A 16,942-nucleotide genomic window follows, 5' to 3' on the forward strand; every position below is an offset into this window, starting at 1 on the left:
TACTGATGCTTTGTTGGGTCATTGCTACATAACTGACAAAAAGTATTGCCTACATTAACAAATACAAGATATTTATACACCAAAAAAAGGATAATGTAGGCACCCTTTAAAGTTAGATGTTGCAATGTATCCAAGAAGGAGATTATAACAATCAAGACAGGAGATTATGATGTTATGTGTTTAAGATTTGACAAGATAACAGGATGGCTGAATGGTCATATTATTGGCCAGGCTAACTATATAATATATGGAAGAATTTACAATGACTGCAATGATCACATGCAAAATAATAAAATAAGTTCCCTGAGCAATGAATTCTTTCCCCACTCACAAGTGTGTGTATATGGGGCATCTGGGGAGTGGGAAAATTATATATATGTCGTCAATGGTACAGCAAAAGCTAAGGAGATGCATCTGCGTTAATATACTGACAAATCAAGAAGGGTGGCAAGTGGCAATCCTCAGACAGTGTATAATCCCATACTTTAGAACTCTCCAGAGAGATGCCCAGGCTAATTAAAAGTGCATAATAATATTTAAAGATAACAATGGAACTCAAAACAAATACTTTACTAATTTGAGCAATGCCTCCTCCACTGCTCCCACAATTCCTAAGAATGAGGTAGGTCAGTCTAGCTAGACAGGTGGCTGTTCTGGAGGATTGGGTCTTAGTGAGGTCCTTGAATTTGGTGAGAATTTTATTGGAAACCTGTTGCTCTACAGCTACAGTTCCCAGAAATACTCCATGACAGTTGCTTTCTATTAATTCGTGTGTTTTCTGTTCTAGACTAAGGTTAATATTATTTGGTTTTTTTTTGTAGATATTAAAAGTTAATATAGCCCTGCTAAAAGGTCATTAGAATTCACAGTGGAAATCACTGCAGAGTGACTTGTAACAACCTTATATATTACAGAAAACAGAGCACATTGCCTCCTTTCGCTCTCTGCCTCCCCCCTCTCTGTGTGTGTATATATATATATATATATATATATATATATATATATATATATATATATATATATATAATACAGATATTATGTATAAAGATACATAGTATATAATGTAGCTCTCTTTACTGTATATTCTACTAATAATAATAATAAACAATTTTTTTTTCACTCTAATATTTCTAACAGGTTTCCTGTTCTTTCTGTATTCCTTCAATTTTATCTGCCAGATGGATCAGGTCCTACAAATACCTGGTCAAACAGAATCACTTGGAATTATTATATGATAACCTTCCCCTATATTTTATCTTGTTTTTGAAAACCTCTTATGTCTAAATATGCTGCCTTCCTCAATTCTCATGACTGCCTTTCCCAACAGAGTTATAGGATTATATCATATTATCGTAATGTCTTTTCTTAAAACTTTACATATTAAACTTTTCCCAATCTTATTGTACATTTTGGTTTGGATGCTTCAGCTTCCTTAACTACCCCCTTCCTTCCCCTGTAGACAGGCTAATTTAAATGGATATATAATGAGCTACGTTTATACAAACCCCTCCCTTCCCTAAATTGCAGCCTTTGAGATAAAGAAAAACTCATTAAAAGGGCTGATTTGTGGAGTGGTATTTTGCTTTACTACATTCTTCTTTTTAAACAGTGACTCAGCAGAACCTGAAATACAGATATCTGAAAAGAATACAAGTATTCAATGACAGTCTATGCCCAGTTTGGTGCAAATATAAAGCAATAGGAATTTTGTAATTAAAACATTAGCCAATGCATATAAATGATACAGTCATTATGACATTGCTCTTTTTATTTAAAATCTATAGGCATTTGATTTATTTTGATACCATTTTATACATTGTACATTTTAAAAGTTGTGTGAATTAGTTTCCTCTGCCATAATCAAATTCCCAGTCCTCAACAGGCCATATATCATAAGCAACAATACATTCAACAGCACTCCAACAATTGAATACATAAGTCTTTATTTAGCAGTTTTTGGCACAGAGTAGCAATTTTAAATCTATGTGACTCTTTTTCAAGATACTGATAAAGAGCTACATAGGCTTGAAATTTGATGTGCTTTGTCGAATGGATTGTTGCATGTGGATCCTGGTACTGGCACACTGGTACCCAAACAGGTTGAGAATTGAACAGAAAGGTTTGTGACTCTATATTTCATGAAACTGTACTCATTTCCATGTTTTTATTTTTTTTGGAATGTCGGTTTTATTGATAAGTTGCATGAAGACCACAGAGCAGGGCTACTCTCTAGCTAAATCTGATGAGCAGTATGAACAGTCTAGCCTTCAAATGTTTAAAACTACTGCTCTGACTCTGAATATAAATTGTAGTAGAACTGTTCTGCAAATGACACGCTGGTTCCTGTGTTTTGAAACTCCAGGCACTTTGACTGTGAAGCTTTTTAAAATGAATGCCTTCTTTGTTTAAATAACACCCAGTGTGTCTTTATAGACATATAATAGGCAGTCTACGTTCAGTTAAAATAATAACAGTTTGATTAAACTTTCCTGGCAGCAAAGCATAATATTTTGTATATATACCCACGTGATTGGTTAATATATGTAGTGAAAATATGAATTATGTCATACAGTTATGTAGTGTTCTCTTAATCTGGAGTTTTGTTCCATGGTAACACAGTTTGCTATCAAAACATGTAAATTCTCGCTATGGTTTTTAATTAAAGACTAAATTAAGGTTACTGAATTACTGAAACTACTGCACTAGTGACATATTTCATGCTAAACAGCTTAATTTCAGTGCTCTTAAATTGGCCCACTCATACAATCAACATTGCTACTAGAATTGTCATTTCACAGAAAATGTTAGATTTTTTTGTTTTTAGTTTAGTGATGGTAGTTTACACTTATCTTTTCAATCATTTGTCATACATGTTAGTGCTCAAAACGATGTAGTCACAATACCTGAAATTCAATACTTCTCTTTTCTATTACAGCTTTCTAATTCAGACTGGTGTTTGTTGTAAACAAGAGATACAGATGCAAAGCCAAGTTAATAATCTATAAAGTGACAATGAAAGCAAATAAGAAAGAAAGAAATGAAAGCAGAAGAGCATGACCCAACTCGCATACATATTATGGAAAACAGTAAGGGAAGAAATAACTAGGAATAAATTATACACAGTACATCTAGGTCTCTGGATATAAATTAAATGAAGAGAAATAGTTCATTTAAATTACTATAAATAGAGTATTTTCTCCTTCTGTAAAGAAGGTGATTTTCTACAAATCTCTAAAAATTTTTATTTTTTCCATCTTTCTTTAAAACTCTAAAGAGGGAATGTAATAAACATCAGTAACAGATAAAATATTGGCAATGCGAAAAGTTATGCCCTTGTGCAAACAAATTTTCCTTTGCGCAAATTTAATATACTTTTTGAGAACCTGGAAACTGCTTAGAGACATCTACCAACAGTGGAAGAAAGTTTGCAAATTTTATAGTTTAAACCAGTGCGCAATGAGTGTAATAAAACTTCTTACTGAAATAGTTATGTTTGTTCCAGCAGATTATGACATCTTCAAGCACTTCTTAAAAGAGAACTCAACCCCCCCACAAATAAAAACCCGTACCCAGTACCCTACATAGTCCCCCCTCCTTACTCTCCCCCGCATAGGTGATAACATCTATAAGTGCCCCTAATCCTTTACTCGCCTATAAGAGTAAGTGCAACAGAGCTCATGACTCAGTATTCTTCGGGTCTTCTTCCATCCCATTTTGTCACTTTTTGCACAAACGCAGTTTGAATTGGAAGCATGCACCAATACGACGCTCACTTCAAGGAGAAATCCGAAGAGCCAGAAGATGACGCCCACAAGTTTATAGGCGAGTAAAGGATTAGGGGCACTTATAGATGTTATCACCTATGCGGGGGGAGTGGGGACTATGTAGGGTTCTGGGTAAGGGTTTTTATTAGTGGGGGGTTGAGTTCTCCTTTAAAAAGTAGGCAATGCGCAATTAAAATGTGCAATGCAACAACAGTTTAAGGAAGAATACTACATTGCGAAATGAAAATTTCTATTCTTATTTGTGCAATTTTGTGCAATAGTTTTGCTCTTTGAGACTTTTATTAAATTCCCCCATAGAAATTAAAGATTTATTAATACTAAATTTTTTTCTAGTCAAGATTTTTTAGTGAAACTGATTTTTAGAGGGAAAATTTTTTTATTTTATTATGCCCTGAAGCTGTTAAATGTCTGAATCCGAAAATACTTCATCTAAAACCTGAGGAATTTGCGTAAAAGTCAATGGCAGTTGTCCCTTTAACTATCTGAAGATGTTTTTAACCTTCATGAATTTTGGGAGATTTGGGGTGTTTGACTCTGGTTTGACCCAAGTTTTTCTATTGGCAATTTGATAACGTTGTACAATTCAAATTGATACTCAATTTTCTATGGAAACATTTTAAAAATTCTAGTTTTTATCTGATTTTTCGACCTGAAATATTAGCAAATAAGCCTAATTTGTAGATGGGAGTTAGGTTGAGTTTGTTTCTGGTAAAATATAAGAACACATGAGTAAACTGCCATAAGTGTAAAAACCATAAAAAACTCTAATACAAAAATTTACCAGGTAGAAGTTGTTAAGGTCCTATGAGTAATTGGGAGTTGCACTGATCTTACTGGATCTTTTTTTAATCAATTTGGGCTTATAGAGGTATTTGTATTGTTTTTCTATTGTATCGTATTCATTTGTGCTTTTTAAGTGTGGATCTTTTAATAAATTCCATAGCATTCGTAGTTTTAAAGAAAGTGAGTTTATTTGTGGTTTCAAAAACCTCTAAAACCACTCACATAAGACTGTTAATAAAAAGGCCTCCCCGTGTTAATATAACTGGGCTTGACAATCCATGCCAACTGTAAAAAAATAGTCACAAGAGTTTTGGTAAATATTTGGATTTGCCAGGCTAAATCTTGCACTGCTGTAAACGTATACAGCAGATAATATCATTATTTTATTTTGAAATGGCCTTTAAAAAAATTGATAGGAAGCAAGACACATGCTAAATGGCAATGAAAAATAAAGAGCAGGTATTAAAGTATGAAACAGCAATAAATTGTACTGTTTATAGTTTAATTAGATTTAACATTTTCACACTGACATGGCACTACATCACATCATATTTCCGATTAGTTTTCTTTGTGATGATATATTGTAACCCTTTTTGTTTCTTATTTAGAATTTCAATAGGCATTTTATGGGGAAAAAAGTATATTTATTTCTTCTTCTGAAACATATGGAGTTTAGCATAAAAATAAATTGTGCTCTGTCAACTTTAAAAGCAGGTGGCATAAAATAACGAAGTGGGCTTTAAAATAAATATATTGCTTAGCAATTTAAAGTTTACATATATCACAATATGACTTCATTAAATCTGGCAGATATATTCTCATGTGATACCTTGACAAGAATATGCAGTGTCTGGAAAGTAGGCAAGTTTGGAACTTAAAGCAAGAACTTTTGACAACACAAATACCCTTGAGACTCCTTCCACACGCCCGTTAAGGATGTGTACTCAACTGAAAGGGATACTCATGTCACCTACATAAATTCCCAATGAGGCACTATTATTTTATGAACCCTAATATTTGTCTACAGGGAAGGGTTAAAGGTTGAATGACCAATACCCTGGAGAGGGAGTGCATGCCCCTGCTGCACCCTTAAACAACTACATTTCTGCCCAGTGTCCTCAATATAGACATTTATTACTCCAAGTTTTCAACCTAGAACTTCAATTTCTTATGTACTAAGGAAGAGAAGGCCCTATAACATGTGAACATAAATACAAAAGGTCTACAGCTGAAGGAGTAGATTTTAGGATTGACTAAGGTTGAGCTGAAATTTGAAAAGTTCAGAACTCCCTTGCAGCCACTCATTAACTTGTCTTAGACTTTTCCTGTGACTGGCTGTTTCAACGTTGTAAATCCCTTGGTAAAAAATACCATGCTCAGCCAGTGACTTGCTGTGTAATTCTTGATTCTTAGATTGAAACTACTGTATGCTTTAATATGAGTCAGAGCAGTTTTCTCAATCTTCAACAGAATAATTGAATATTCTTACCCACAACTTTTGGTAATTTTTGTCTTCGTAATGGAATTCGAGGCAGTTTCATGCTGATTCTGCTAAACCGACCACAAAATCGACGTGTTTTTTTCTTACTTGTGACCTGCACTTGATTCGCACTGAAAATAAGAAAAAAATTATATATATATATATATATATATATATATATATATATATATATATATATATACACACACACATATTGCTTCAAGATATAGAGGCATGTACTGTATACGTATGTTGGAATTTAAATGGAAGATATTACATAAAACAATTAGAATTTTAACTATTCCTGTAAATCCAGTGATCACAAGTCTGAATACAAAGAAATGATCTGGACCATTTATCCTTTAGTTAGGATGCTAATCTGTGATCAGATTAGGGGTAATGGGGGCATCATTCGGGAGTCAGGTTGATGTGGTTGGGACTTTGCGGCAACAAACCCTACAAGGAGGAATTTTATCCTTTAAAAGATCTCTGCTCTACTGTAATATATTTCTCAAATTAGCTACTGCTCACCAAAATATTCTCTTCTAGTTAGGTTGGTCTACAATGTTCTTTATTTAGATGTTATTCCATTTCAAATCTAATTCTAAATCTAATTTCAATACCAGTGGATGTCAATACACAGTCTGGTATTATATCAATTGTATATTTTGCACGCCTTTACAATGTTCCTAATATTTTAGCTTTTCTTTGGCATCTAGTCCTCTAACCTATCTATGATTAAAGACATCTTTCAAACTGTAGAAACTACTTAAATCTTTTAATGTTATCCTGCATATTTGTAAAGTGTTTGGTTTATATCACATGCACATTTTGAATATTGAGTAATAAAAAGTAGCAGAATATTCAAATGTATCTTTTGGCTCCACTAATTGGTGGCTCCATCTAAAACAGATGAAGTCCATGCAGGCCTATAACGTATTGAAATATCAGTTAACTGATTGCTCCAATACACTTTTTTTGCTTTGCAGTTTTCTCCCAGACACCTTTACAGTTTTACATTTAAAATCTGCTTACTCTGTAGATGCTTCTTTTTTGCGGCAGACACAGCAGCAACACAATAATAACAGGAGAAGAATTAGCAGAAAAGTGACCAGTATTCCAGCTCCAATAACTCCCATGCGTTGATTGGCTTCTGAAAGAAAAAAAAGAAAACATAATTTGTCCATTGTTCTTCATAAACAACACAGGAATTTTAGGATCTCAAGAAAATATAAATAGTACAGTATATATTATTTATGTATAGTATGAAAACATGTCCACTGTACATACATCAGAAAGTGGTAAAGCTCTTCTGAGAAAATTGATACAAATGTATTTTAAAATGGTATCTTGTACTTCAAAGCATACTATAAAGTTAAGAATAGTAAGTAATAAAGAAAAAACATTTTTCTTATTCTACATAATACTACATTTAGTATTTATAGGGAGGAATGTACAGTAATATGTTTCGCTAGCAAAAAAATGAACAAAAAGCTAGGGTGCACTGAGTTCTTGTAAGTCGCTTGGAGTGGAACAGAAGTGCATGGTACAACTAACAAAATAAATATTTAAAGTTAATATATACAATACCTGCACTAAAATAAATCTGAACCTATGACTATTAAGTTCCAGAAATTAAAGGTGTTATTTACTAAAATCCAAACATCTCTCACTATTTTCTTAAAACAACTTCGACCAAACTCCCATGGACATTTTTACTGTATTTATCAATAAATTTACTCGAAAAAAATCTGGTGCAGGAAAAGTCTTGATAGAATCGTAAAAAAAAAAAAATCAGAATTGTACAATTTTTTTAGAATTTGAGGTCTGAAAAATCAGATTTTTTCAGATTGACTATGAAGATTTTCATTCATCCAGGTCATGGTACTGTATATCTAGTATAGGTAAATCTAAAAACAACTGGACTTGCTGAGTAATCAATGAAGACGTTTCACTACTCATCCGAGCAACTTCTTCAGTTCAACTAACTGGTGTGGGAAGTTCTCGGCATATAAACTGTTCTAACATGTGTACCCCGGCGGTTTTAGAACACTTCACACGTCCATTCATGCAACTCTCACAAGTAACACCTGTATCTAGGATTATATACATAAATAATTTGTATAGTGCTTCAAGCTCCAAATTGTAAATTTTTTGAGGGTTTAATTTACCCAATGCATTGGGGGATCCAGGTGCTCACACCTTAAGCCTTCAGCTCAGGAAGGCACTAGACAGAATATCAAATGAAAAAGGTTGGCACAAACTGAATCACTCTCCACGATGTAGTTAAAAAATGTATTTATTTAGAACAACAACATCCCAAATGCCTTATGCGTTTCGTGCCTTTTGGGCACTTAATCATAGGCTATGCCTAGCCTACGATTAAGTGCCCAAAAAGGCACGAAACTCGTAAGGAATTTCGGATGTTGTTGTTCTAAATAAATACATTTTTTAACTACATCGTGGAGAGTGATCCAGTTTGTGCCAACCTGTATCTAGGAGTTGCATGACACATTGGATAATCCTATCACAGTAACTACACAGAATCTACACCTCTGTGAATTTCTTTAGATGTCACATCTTTGAAGAGTTACAATGTGCCATTGTGATTGGATTAGTGGAAGAGTTTATATGGCGAGAACTTTCCACACCAGTCAGTTGAACTGAAGAAGCTTTTTGGATGAGTAGTGAAATGTCTTCATTGATTACTCAGCAAGTTCAGTTGTTTATAGATTTACCTATACTAGATTTTTTCAGATTATTGCCCAAAAATCACAAATTATTCTAATTATTATATTAAATTCAGAACAGATCATGATATCTTCCAACTGCAAACAGGACATCTGCCATTGACTTCTACATGATCTCAGCAGGTTTGAGATGGAGTACTTTTTTTTCAGACTAATAGCAGCCTAAATCACTATGAATGCAAGTTTTCTTTATTTAGAGAAAATTGTGTTTTCCCCTTTAAAACTCTGACCAGAAAAAAATCAGACTTTAATAAATAACCCCCTAAATATATTAAACTATGTACAGATTTACCAGGCACTGAATTGTCCTGACAACTAGGGGCAGATTTACATAGGGTCCAATATCGAGGGTTAATTAACCCTCGATATTCGACTGCCGAAGTTAAATCCTTCGACTTCGAATGTCGCAATTCGTTTTAATCCATCGATCAAAAATTTTTCTTTGACCAAAAAAAGCATACAAAGCCTATGGGGACCTTTCCCATAGGCTAACATTGAGGTTCGGTAGGTTTTAGATGGCGAAGTAGGGGGTCGAAGTTTTTTTTAAAGAGACAGTACTTCGATTATCGAATGGTCGAATAGTCGAACAATTTTAATTCAAATCGTTCGATTTCGAAGTCGTAGTCGAAGGTCGAAGTAGCCAATTCGATGGTCGAAGTAGCCAAAAAAATCATTCGAAATTCGAACTTTTTTTTATTCTATTCCTTCACTCAAACTAAGTAAATGTGCCCTTTAATCTAGAATCCTAGCTTCAAACCCATCATGGACAGAATGTGCCTGGGAGGAAGTTTTGTGAAATGGAATCAGGAATGGGCCAAGATGCAATTGAGAATAACAGAGGGAATGAACAGATATTAAAAGTATAGGATCTGAATAGACTAGTCATCCAATTTCACCATTTAAGGATAATGACTTCATACCCTTACCTGCCGGCTGGACTATAATAAAGTTAGTTCATAAAAGGAAATGAGGCACCACAAGGTTTGACCCCAGCAAGAGATTCAAGACATTCATTCATTTATGATATTCAGCATCATTCTGCTATCTTATTGGCAAACCACTTGTTTTAATTATTACCCTTTTTTCCCAAAAGAATAGTTAAGAGACTGCTTTCTGTTAAGACTTGAAAGGGCTTTCATCATTTATTGTTCCCCTCTAGTAGCAAAAATAACTCCATTATCTCACTGATGCCACCATGCCACGTTTGATGAATGGTGTTGATTATGGAAGACACTGTACTGGATCTGTGCCAATTATAATATTTTACATCTGGATGAACAAAATCAGTTTTGTATTTAATTTTTTCATGCTGTAATTATACAGGCCAGAGCTGCCGTAACTAAGTACTCTAGAGGTATTGACATTATATTCCCTCTCAGTCCTTTTTATTGTCGCATTGACCTCTTAGTGACATTCCTAGCTTCCTCATAATATCTCTGAACATACACCTTCCCAAGAGAGATAGTTAATAGGTGCATAGACTTTGTTTATGTACATACACATGTCCCCAAAATTCATAAAGCATTTTGCTGAAACACTCTGATATTATCGAATCAGCTAAGCCAGAGGTTCTATTGTCATTGTCAAGGATCTTAACAGCCATAACCCTAAGATACAGTGCAATTTAGGGATGCACCGAATCCAGTTTTTGGTTCGGGATTCGACCAGGATTCGGCTTTTTTCAGCAGGATTCGGATTCGGCGAATCCTTGTTCCTGGCCAAACCGAATCAGAATCCTAATTTGCATATGTAAATAAGGGGCATGTAGGGAAATAAAAATGCCTATGAATAAGTACCGGTGGGTACGAAACGCGTAAGGCGGGGCATCAATTGGTCTGTATGTCTACTTTTTAATATTTATGCTAAATAAAGAATAATTTTTTAAACGTTGAAAGAATGTTTTGGAATATATCTTGGGACTTGAAACAAAGGAAACTGACCCTGATCCCCCAATGATCCCCCAAATGGCAGAAAGAATATTTTATAGTTTGCATTAGTGTGCGCAGTATGTAATAAAAAAAACCCACAAAATGCAAAACGCAAGTTTTTATTTATTCCAGTTTTCCCATTTACAACTTTTATTACATTACCCCACAAGTTTATAATGACGTTTTTCATTTTCATATCATAAATCAGAGATCACTTATCATTAAGCAGAGATATGCACAATGTAGTTGTTTCTTTTATAGCATCAAATGTTCATTAATCCTTCTAGGTTCATTTCTTACTCTAATTGCTTCAACTCTTTTCTATTTGCTTTGTCCAATTTTAGCTGTATTTTTTCATTTGCTTGATGATTTCTTACTTTAGTTGATTACACTTCATTCAATTTTTATTCTATCAGATTTGTCCAATTTTAGCTGTATTTTTCTTTTGCTTGATGCCATTTTAAGTAAATATTATATTATGTTCCTGTACTTGTACTTGTCATTTCACTTTAGCAATTTACTACCTTGCTGCTTTTGCTTTTAGAGAAAAATAATTTTTTCTTTGCAGTTTATTGGCATATTTTAAGATATAGCATTTTCCTTAGTATTAGATCTCTGGGATTATAATTTAAGCAACATAGTAGAGCTGCCACTTCTAAGGATTGCATATTTAAACAGAATTATAACATTCTGTTATGATTTTTTTCTCAATAGCACACTGAAACATGCTGAAAATGTTAATGATTTCACCTCTTGCCACTTTATAATGATTATAGCCATAACCCAGAATGTAAAACCTTCAGCCCAGTTATATTAGATATATACATGTATATCATGAATACTCATGCATGTCATTATAAGTCAGAAGCAGAACAAGTTAGGCTTTTAGCAATATGCAGAATATACATATAGACAAAAATCCATTCCACATGATAAGTGATGGCTGAAACACCATCTCAAACTTTTTACATTTTCTTCCTGTTTCTGCTTTAATAATTTGGATGCTTTCTTGTCTGTATTTATAAATGGCATATTACACATAACATGGCTAATTGCACCTCCTCCTGTCTCCTGATTGGAAGAAACAGGAGGAAGTACATGCAAGACTTACTAAAAGAGAGTGGATAATTGCCTGACCAAGAGAGATGGGGAGGAATTGAGGAAATACAATCAGTTTAGGAAAGAGAGGGAGGTGAAAATTATATGGTTTGACTAGGAAATACAGAAGGATGTGGAAAGGGAATACTTTCTGCCCAGAATAAATAGAAGGGGAAGAAGAGTAGAAGATACAGGAAAAAGAATGCTGGTGGAAAAGGCATTCTGTCTGACCAGGAGAAAGAGGGAAGGTGACAAGTGACACACAGATAAAAAGGTGAAGAGTAGATGCAATCTCACTGTGCAAACTGGTGGTTTTATTATGGTGAGAGGAGAAGTCCTGACACAGCAGATGACACAGAGATCAAAGGAGGTTATTATTATGAAGAATAAATGCTACTTAGTAGATGGGAAGTCTGTTATAATAGAAGTAGATGAGTGGTCTGTGATAAGGGATCCTCTTGTGCCTTGAGATCTTTGCAAAAGAAGAAGGTAGTGCTGCAGGAGGATGTATGTTATGGCAGAAAATATAACTTGCCAGGGCTTTATGTCTAAGGGGGGGCCCGGCCATGCTTCACTTACTTGATTAGCCGGCCCTCCCTGCTTTCAGTGTGCTGCCAGTAGGACACTGCAGCTCTGTGCATGGAAGCTTTTCTCCAATTAAGATTTCCTGTACCCTTGTGTTCCGTAAAGCTGTACAGGGATCGGACAAGGGGATCCAATCCCAAAGCAGATTTACCGGGACTTATTCTTAATGGACCAATGAGGGTACAGGAAATCTTAATTGGGAAAAGCTTCCGTGCACAGATCTGCAGTGTCCTACTGGCAGCACACTGAGCTGAAATCAAGTAAGTGAGCATGTTTGGGCCCCCCCTTAGACAGAAAATCCTGCGGGCCCGGGACAACTGTCCCCCCCTGTGACCCCCTTATGGCGGCCCTGTGTGTATGGCAGGAGAATTCAAGGATATTGGTCGGTTCATCCATTGGGCAGGTCTGAAAATTAAAGGTGTCTGAACATCAGCTTGGTGAACTGCTGAATCATCAGATACAGAAAGAATTCTATTGTTTTCACCTGTGTATCTGAAGATTCAGCTCTACACATCACCTCCACCAATGGTCACAGGAAAGATCGTAATTGTAACATCTACGGCCACCTTAAGACTCACAGCTTAAAGGGCAATTTCAGCTTCATTAGCAAAACTGTTATAACACATAAAAAATGGCCCTAAAACTCACAGAAATGTGTTCAAACTGTCATAACCTGCCAAATTCAGTAAAATGGGCATGTGTGGCATAAACAGGCACGGTCAAAACATTTTGCTGTGCTACTCGCACCAGATCTTTTTGGCCCTCTTTTCATTTTTCAAATGTTGGGAGGTATGCTAACTACAAACAACAATGCACTGAATAATGGCCACCTATGCACCTCCTTATATAGACCGTGAGAGGGCTCAAATCTAATTGGTTGAAGTAGAAGGCTAATATGACATATGTGGTTTTTTACACATAACGCACACTGTGAGTTAATTTTTGGCTCGGTTTTGCGAAACACAAAAAAATGTAGTGATCCTTTAAGCTATATGAAGTAACCCAATATAGGCAAATAACCCATATACCCCCATATACCCCAATATATAATTAAAGGTACTACCATTGCCCAGATACAGGAACCTATAATAACCAATAAAACAGTGACCTGTAAATGGCATGCTATCCGCAGTTTGGCTGCTGCTGTAGTCTATGTGCTACAAAGCACATTAGTAGTCCTAATTCCCATGTATTTCCATACATACCAATGGAATTATCACAATGGCACCGACAGATTGTAGGGTTAACTGCAAATCTGTTTATTAAATGAGCAGTGAATAATTAGGATTATCCATTTTTTTTCTTTCCCTACTGATGCCACTGAGTGATGCTTGTGGGAAAAGAAAAAACCCAGAGCAGGCATAATTTCCCCTGTGCTGTTTCAGCAGTACTACAGTAAGGATGAAAAAGAAAATAATGCCAAAGAAACATTATGAGTGATCTGTTTAAAGTAACAAAAACGCAAACAGCATGCAAACTAACATTCTTTGGTGTTTCCATTGTTTTACCCACTGGAGAGCTTTTTCAAGCTTTATCGGAAAACCCATTTACCATAATTCAAAGCACAGTTTTCTTATAATGGAGCACACATTAGCTTTCTTAAATTACTTTTTCATATTTCTTTTTCAATGAAGGCACAAATACCAGATCATTGTATTATTTGATTGTTACTATGTATAGGGCATGACGTTTTGACTGTGCCCATTTTCATCAGGAACTGGGCATTCTCATCTGCAGTCATATTAGAGATGTTCCAATCCCATGAAAGGGGATTCCATTTTATTCAGTAAGGAGAATTCCAAATTTACAACTTAAAGTGTTTGTTCGTAGTGATGGGCGAATTCATTCAACAGGAACGAATTTGCGGCGAATTCCCGCGATTCGCCAGCGGTTGCAAAACCGACGCGTTTCGCAAATTTTTCGCCATTTCGCAAATATCACTAAGCCAAACGCCCCAAATTCGCCCATCACTAGTTGTTTGCCTTTATATGAACTTTTAGTAGTATATAAAGAGTGATATTCTGAGACAATTTGCCATTGATTTTCATTTCTTATTATTTGGGGTTTTCGAGTTATTTATACCATGGTCCCAATCCATAACATTTACATACAGTCATACCATAATATACCTATAGCCTGCCCAATTGCAAGAGGCCCTTGTCCTTTTCTGGGTACATAATCTGAGATACTCCCACCAAAACAGGAGCAGTTTAGAATAATGCATCACAACGTCATTGTCTTCTGTTTCCACAAGTTGTTATAAACCAGTGTCGTTTTGCTTTACAAATTGATTATTGAATTTGCATGACATACTATTATGTGCAGTAGTAGCAAGAGAGATGAACAAGATGCAGCACAGTGGGAGTTTTTCCTAAGTAGATATCTTCTGTGTTCTTTCTCGGGAAGTTGTAATGAGAGGTCCTGTTGAAAGCGGTTATAAAGCCAACCATATGGTAATAAAAACCCTAGAATGTAAGCTCCTTTGGGACAGGGACACCTGTGAATAATCTTGAGGCATGTGTTGGTGCTTTATAAATTAAAGATAATAATAATTGGGATAGATATATATTATTGGTGTTGAAGTATAACTGACTGTTTACTAGACTGTGTCTCCAAAATGCATATCTCTACTTAATTAGTACCGCTGCTAGAGTCTTTCAGAAGAATTCCACCCTGGAGGATATTTGTTCCAGATACATTTCAGCGCCTACATACAGTATGCTAACTGATTGGAGCTTCTTGGTTCCGGAGTACAGACCTGCCTCATTATCATAGTTTATCTAGACCTGTTTTTTGACATTTCTGGTGTGGTGCCTAATTTTTAACTGGTTCACATTACATGATTTGTTTTAAAATAATCTTTGCTTATATTCATGTGGGTATGTATTTACATGATGAATTGCTACTTGAAGAGTTTTTTAAAAATTGTTTCCAGAAAGAAATCATCTTTGGAAAATGTGTAGGAAAAGAGAAATAAAGCAGCCTGAATGTGTGACGCCGCAAGTGGAACGAATGTTGCATATCTTGCTTTTTTTTTTCTTGTGGCTGCAAGAAGCTTCTGTCGTCAGCCTACACAGATATTTTGCAAAGTATGTATCTTTATTGTGGCTCTAGGGACCTTATCTTGCTATGTATTCTCAGGAGAGCTCATTTGTTCAAACACAGCAGGAATACTGATAATATTCTAATATCCAATGCTATTATGTTGTATTTACAGAGGAAACATATTTTTGAGCATTGTACAAAGATAAGTATGAATATTAAGAGAAAATGGTATATATACTTACTGTATAAATCACAACTAAACAAATTAAATGCACTTATTAAACATACAAACCCACATAAATACATAGAGCATTTTAGAGATGCACCGAATCCAGGATTTGGTTCGGTATTCGGCCAGGATTCGGCCTTTTTCAGCAGGAATCGGATTCGGGCGAATCCTTCTGACCAGCTGAACCGAATCTGAATCCTAATTTGCATATGCAAATTAGGGGGCGGGGAGGGACATCGCGTGACTTTTTGTCACAAAACAAGGAAGTAAAAAATGTTTTCCCCTTCCCACCCCTAATTTGCATATATAGGATTCGAATTTGGTTCGGTATTCGGCCAAATCTTTCACAAAGGATTCGGGGGTTCGGCCGAATCCAAAAAAGTGGATTTGGAGCATCCCTACTTTTTTTCTTAACTGAAATTTGGGATTTATTAAAGTCCAATGCTACAAAAATTCTGAATCCGAAAATCCACCATCTCAGACCTTTCAAGGTTGGATATAAGTCAATGGTAGAGGTCCCTATCCTATTTGGAAGTTTCTGTGGTCTGCACTGGAATTAGCCTGAAAATCTGACTATTTCAGGCAAAAATCCAAAAATTTGGGCTTTTCAGCAAAAAGGCCAAAATAATCATACGATTAGGGAAATACCTCCAAAAAAAATCATACTATTTGGGTTTTCGCATGATTTTATCATGTTTTCCCGAAATACGATTAAATAAGGTCAAATCGTGGATTCTAGTTTGGTCAGACTTTTTTTTTTTTAAAAACTCAGAATTTGATAAATAACCTCAACTGAATAAAGTAGATTTTATAAAAGCATCTTCAATTTTTATTGCTATTAATTCTTTCATAAAAATCTTGTCACTGTATTAGAGGCTGTCATTCTTTGACACTATTTAGTTTAGATGTCTCTTTCCTAAGCATGATGAAAATATCCAATTTTATTTCTGAACTTGGCTGTGTATATACACTCTCTTTTGTTTTTAAAAAAATTTCCATTTCTTTTGCATATGTGATTATTATTAAGTGGATATTCCTGCTTTTGCCTTGGTTTCATATGCAGCCAAAAGAAGATGCTGCAATTTGCAGTATGGGAATAGTTGGCAAGACACGTTGCACATCTCTTTACATACATCTCTCTTGTATGTAAATAATATTATTCCCCTGGCTTAGGCCTGGTGTTCTTATAACCATGTTCTAGGCTAAAATTTGCCCCTCCCCCATGTGATGTATTATATTCTTCTAACCATTTCATAAAA

The 16,942-nt window shown here is 35.2% G+C and overlaps 1 protein-coding gene across 3 annotated transcripts in view; it reads right to left on the reverse strand.

The window, feature by feature from the left end:
• Positions 1 to 16,942, reverse strand: part of LOC108707097 (scavenger receptor class F member 2) — a 137,956-nt gene that overhangs the window by 14,807 nt on the left and 106,207 nt on the right. For all 3 annotated transcript variants that reach the window (XM_041580266.1, XM_018244055.2, XM_018244054.2), the window contains exons 8-9: positions 7,084 to 7,201; positions 6,058 to 6,179 (exon numbers count right to left, since the gene is read on the reverse strand). In XM_041580266.1, the coding sequence (XP_041436200.1) occupies positions 6,058 to 6,179; positions 7,084 to 7,201 (240 nt within the window). The remainder of the gene's footprint in view (positions 1 to 6,057; positions 6,180 to 7,083; positions 7,202 to 16,942) is intronic.

Source organism: Xenopus laevis, chromosome 1S (genome assembly GCF_017654675.1).
Source record: "Xenopus laevis strain J_2021 chromosome 1S, Xenopus_laevis_v10.1, whole genome shotgun sequence".
NCBI lineage: Eukaryota > Metazoa > Chordata > Amphibia > Anura > Pipidae > Xenopus > Xenopus laevis.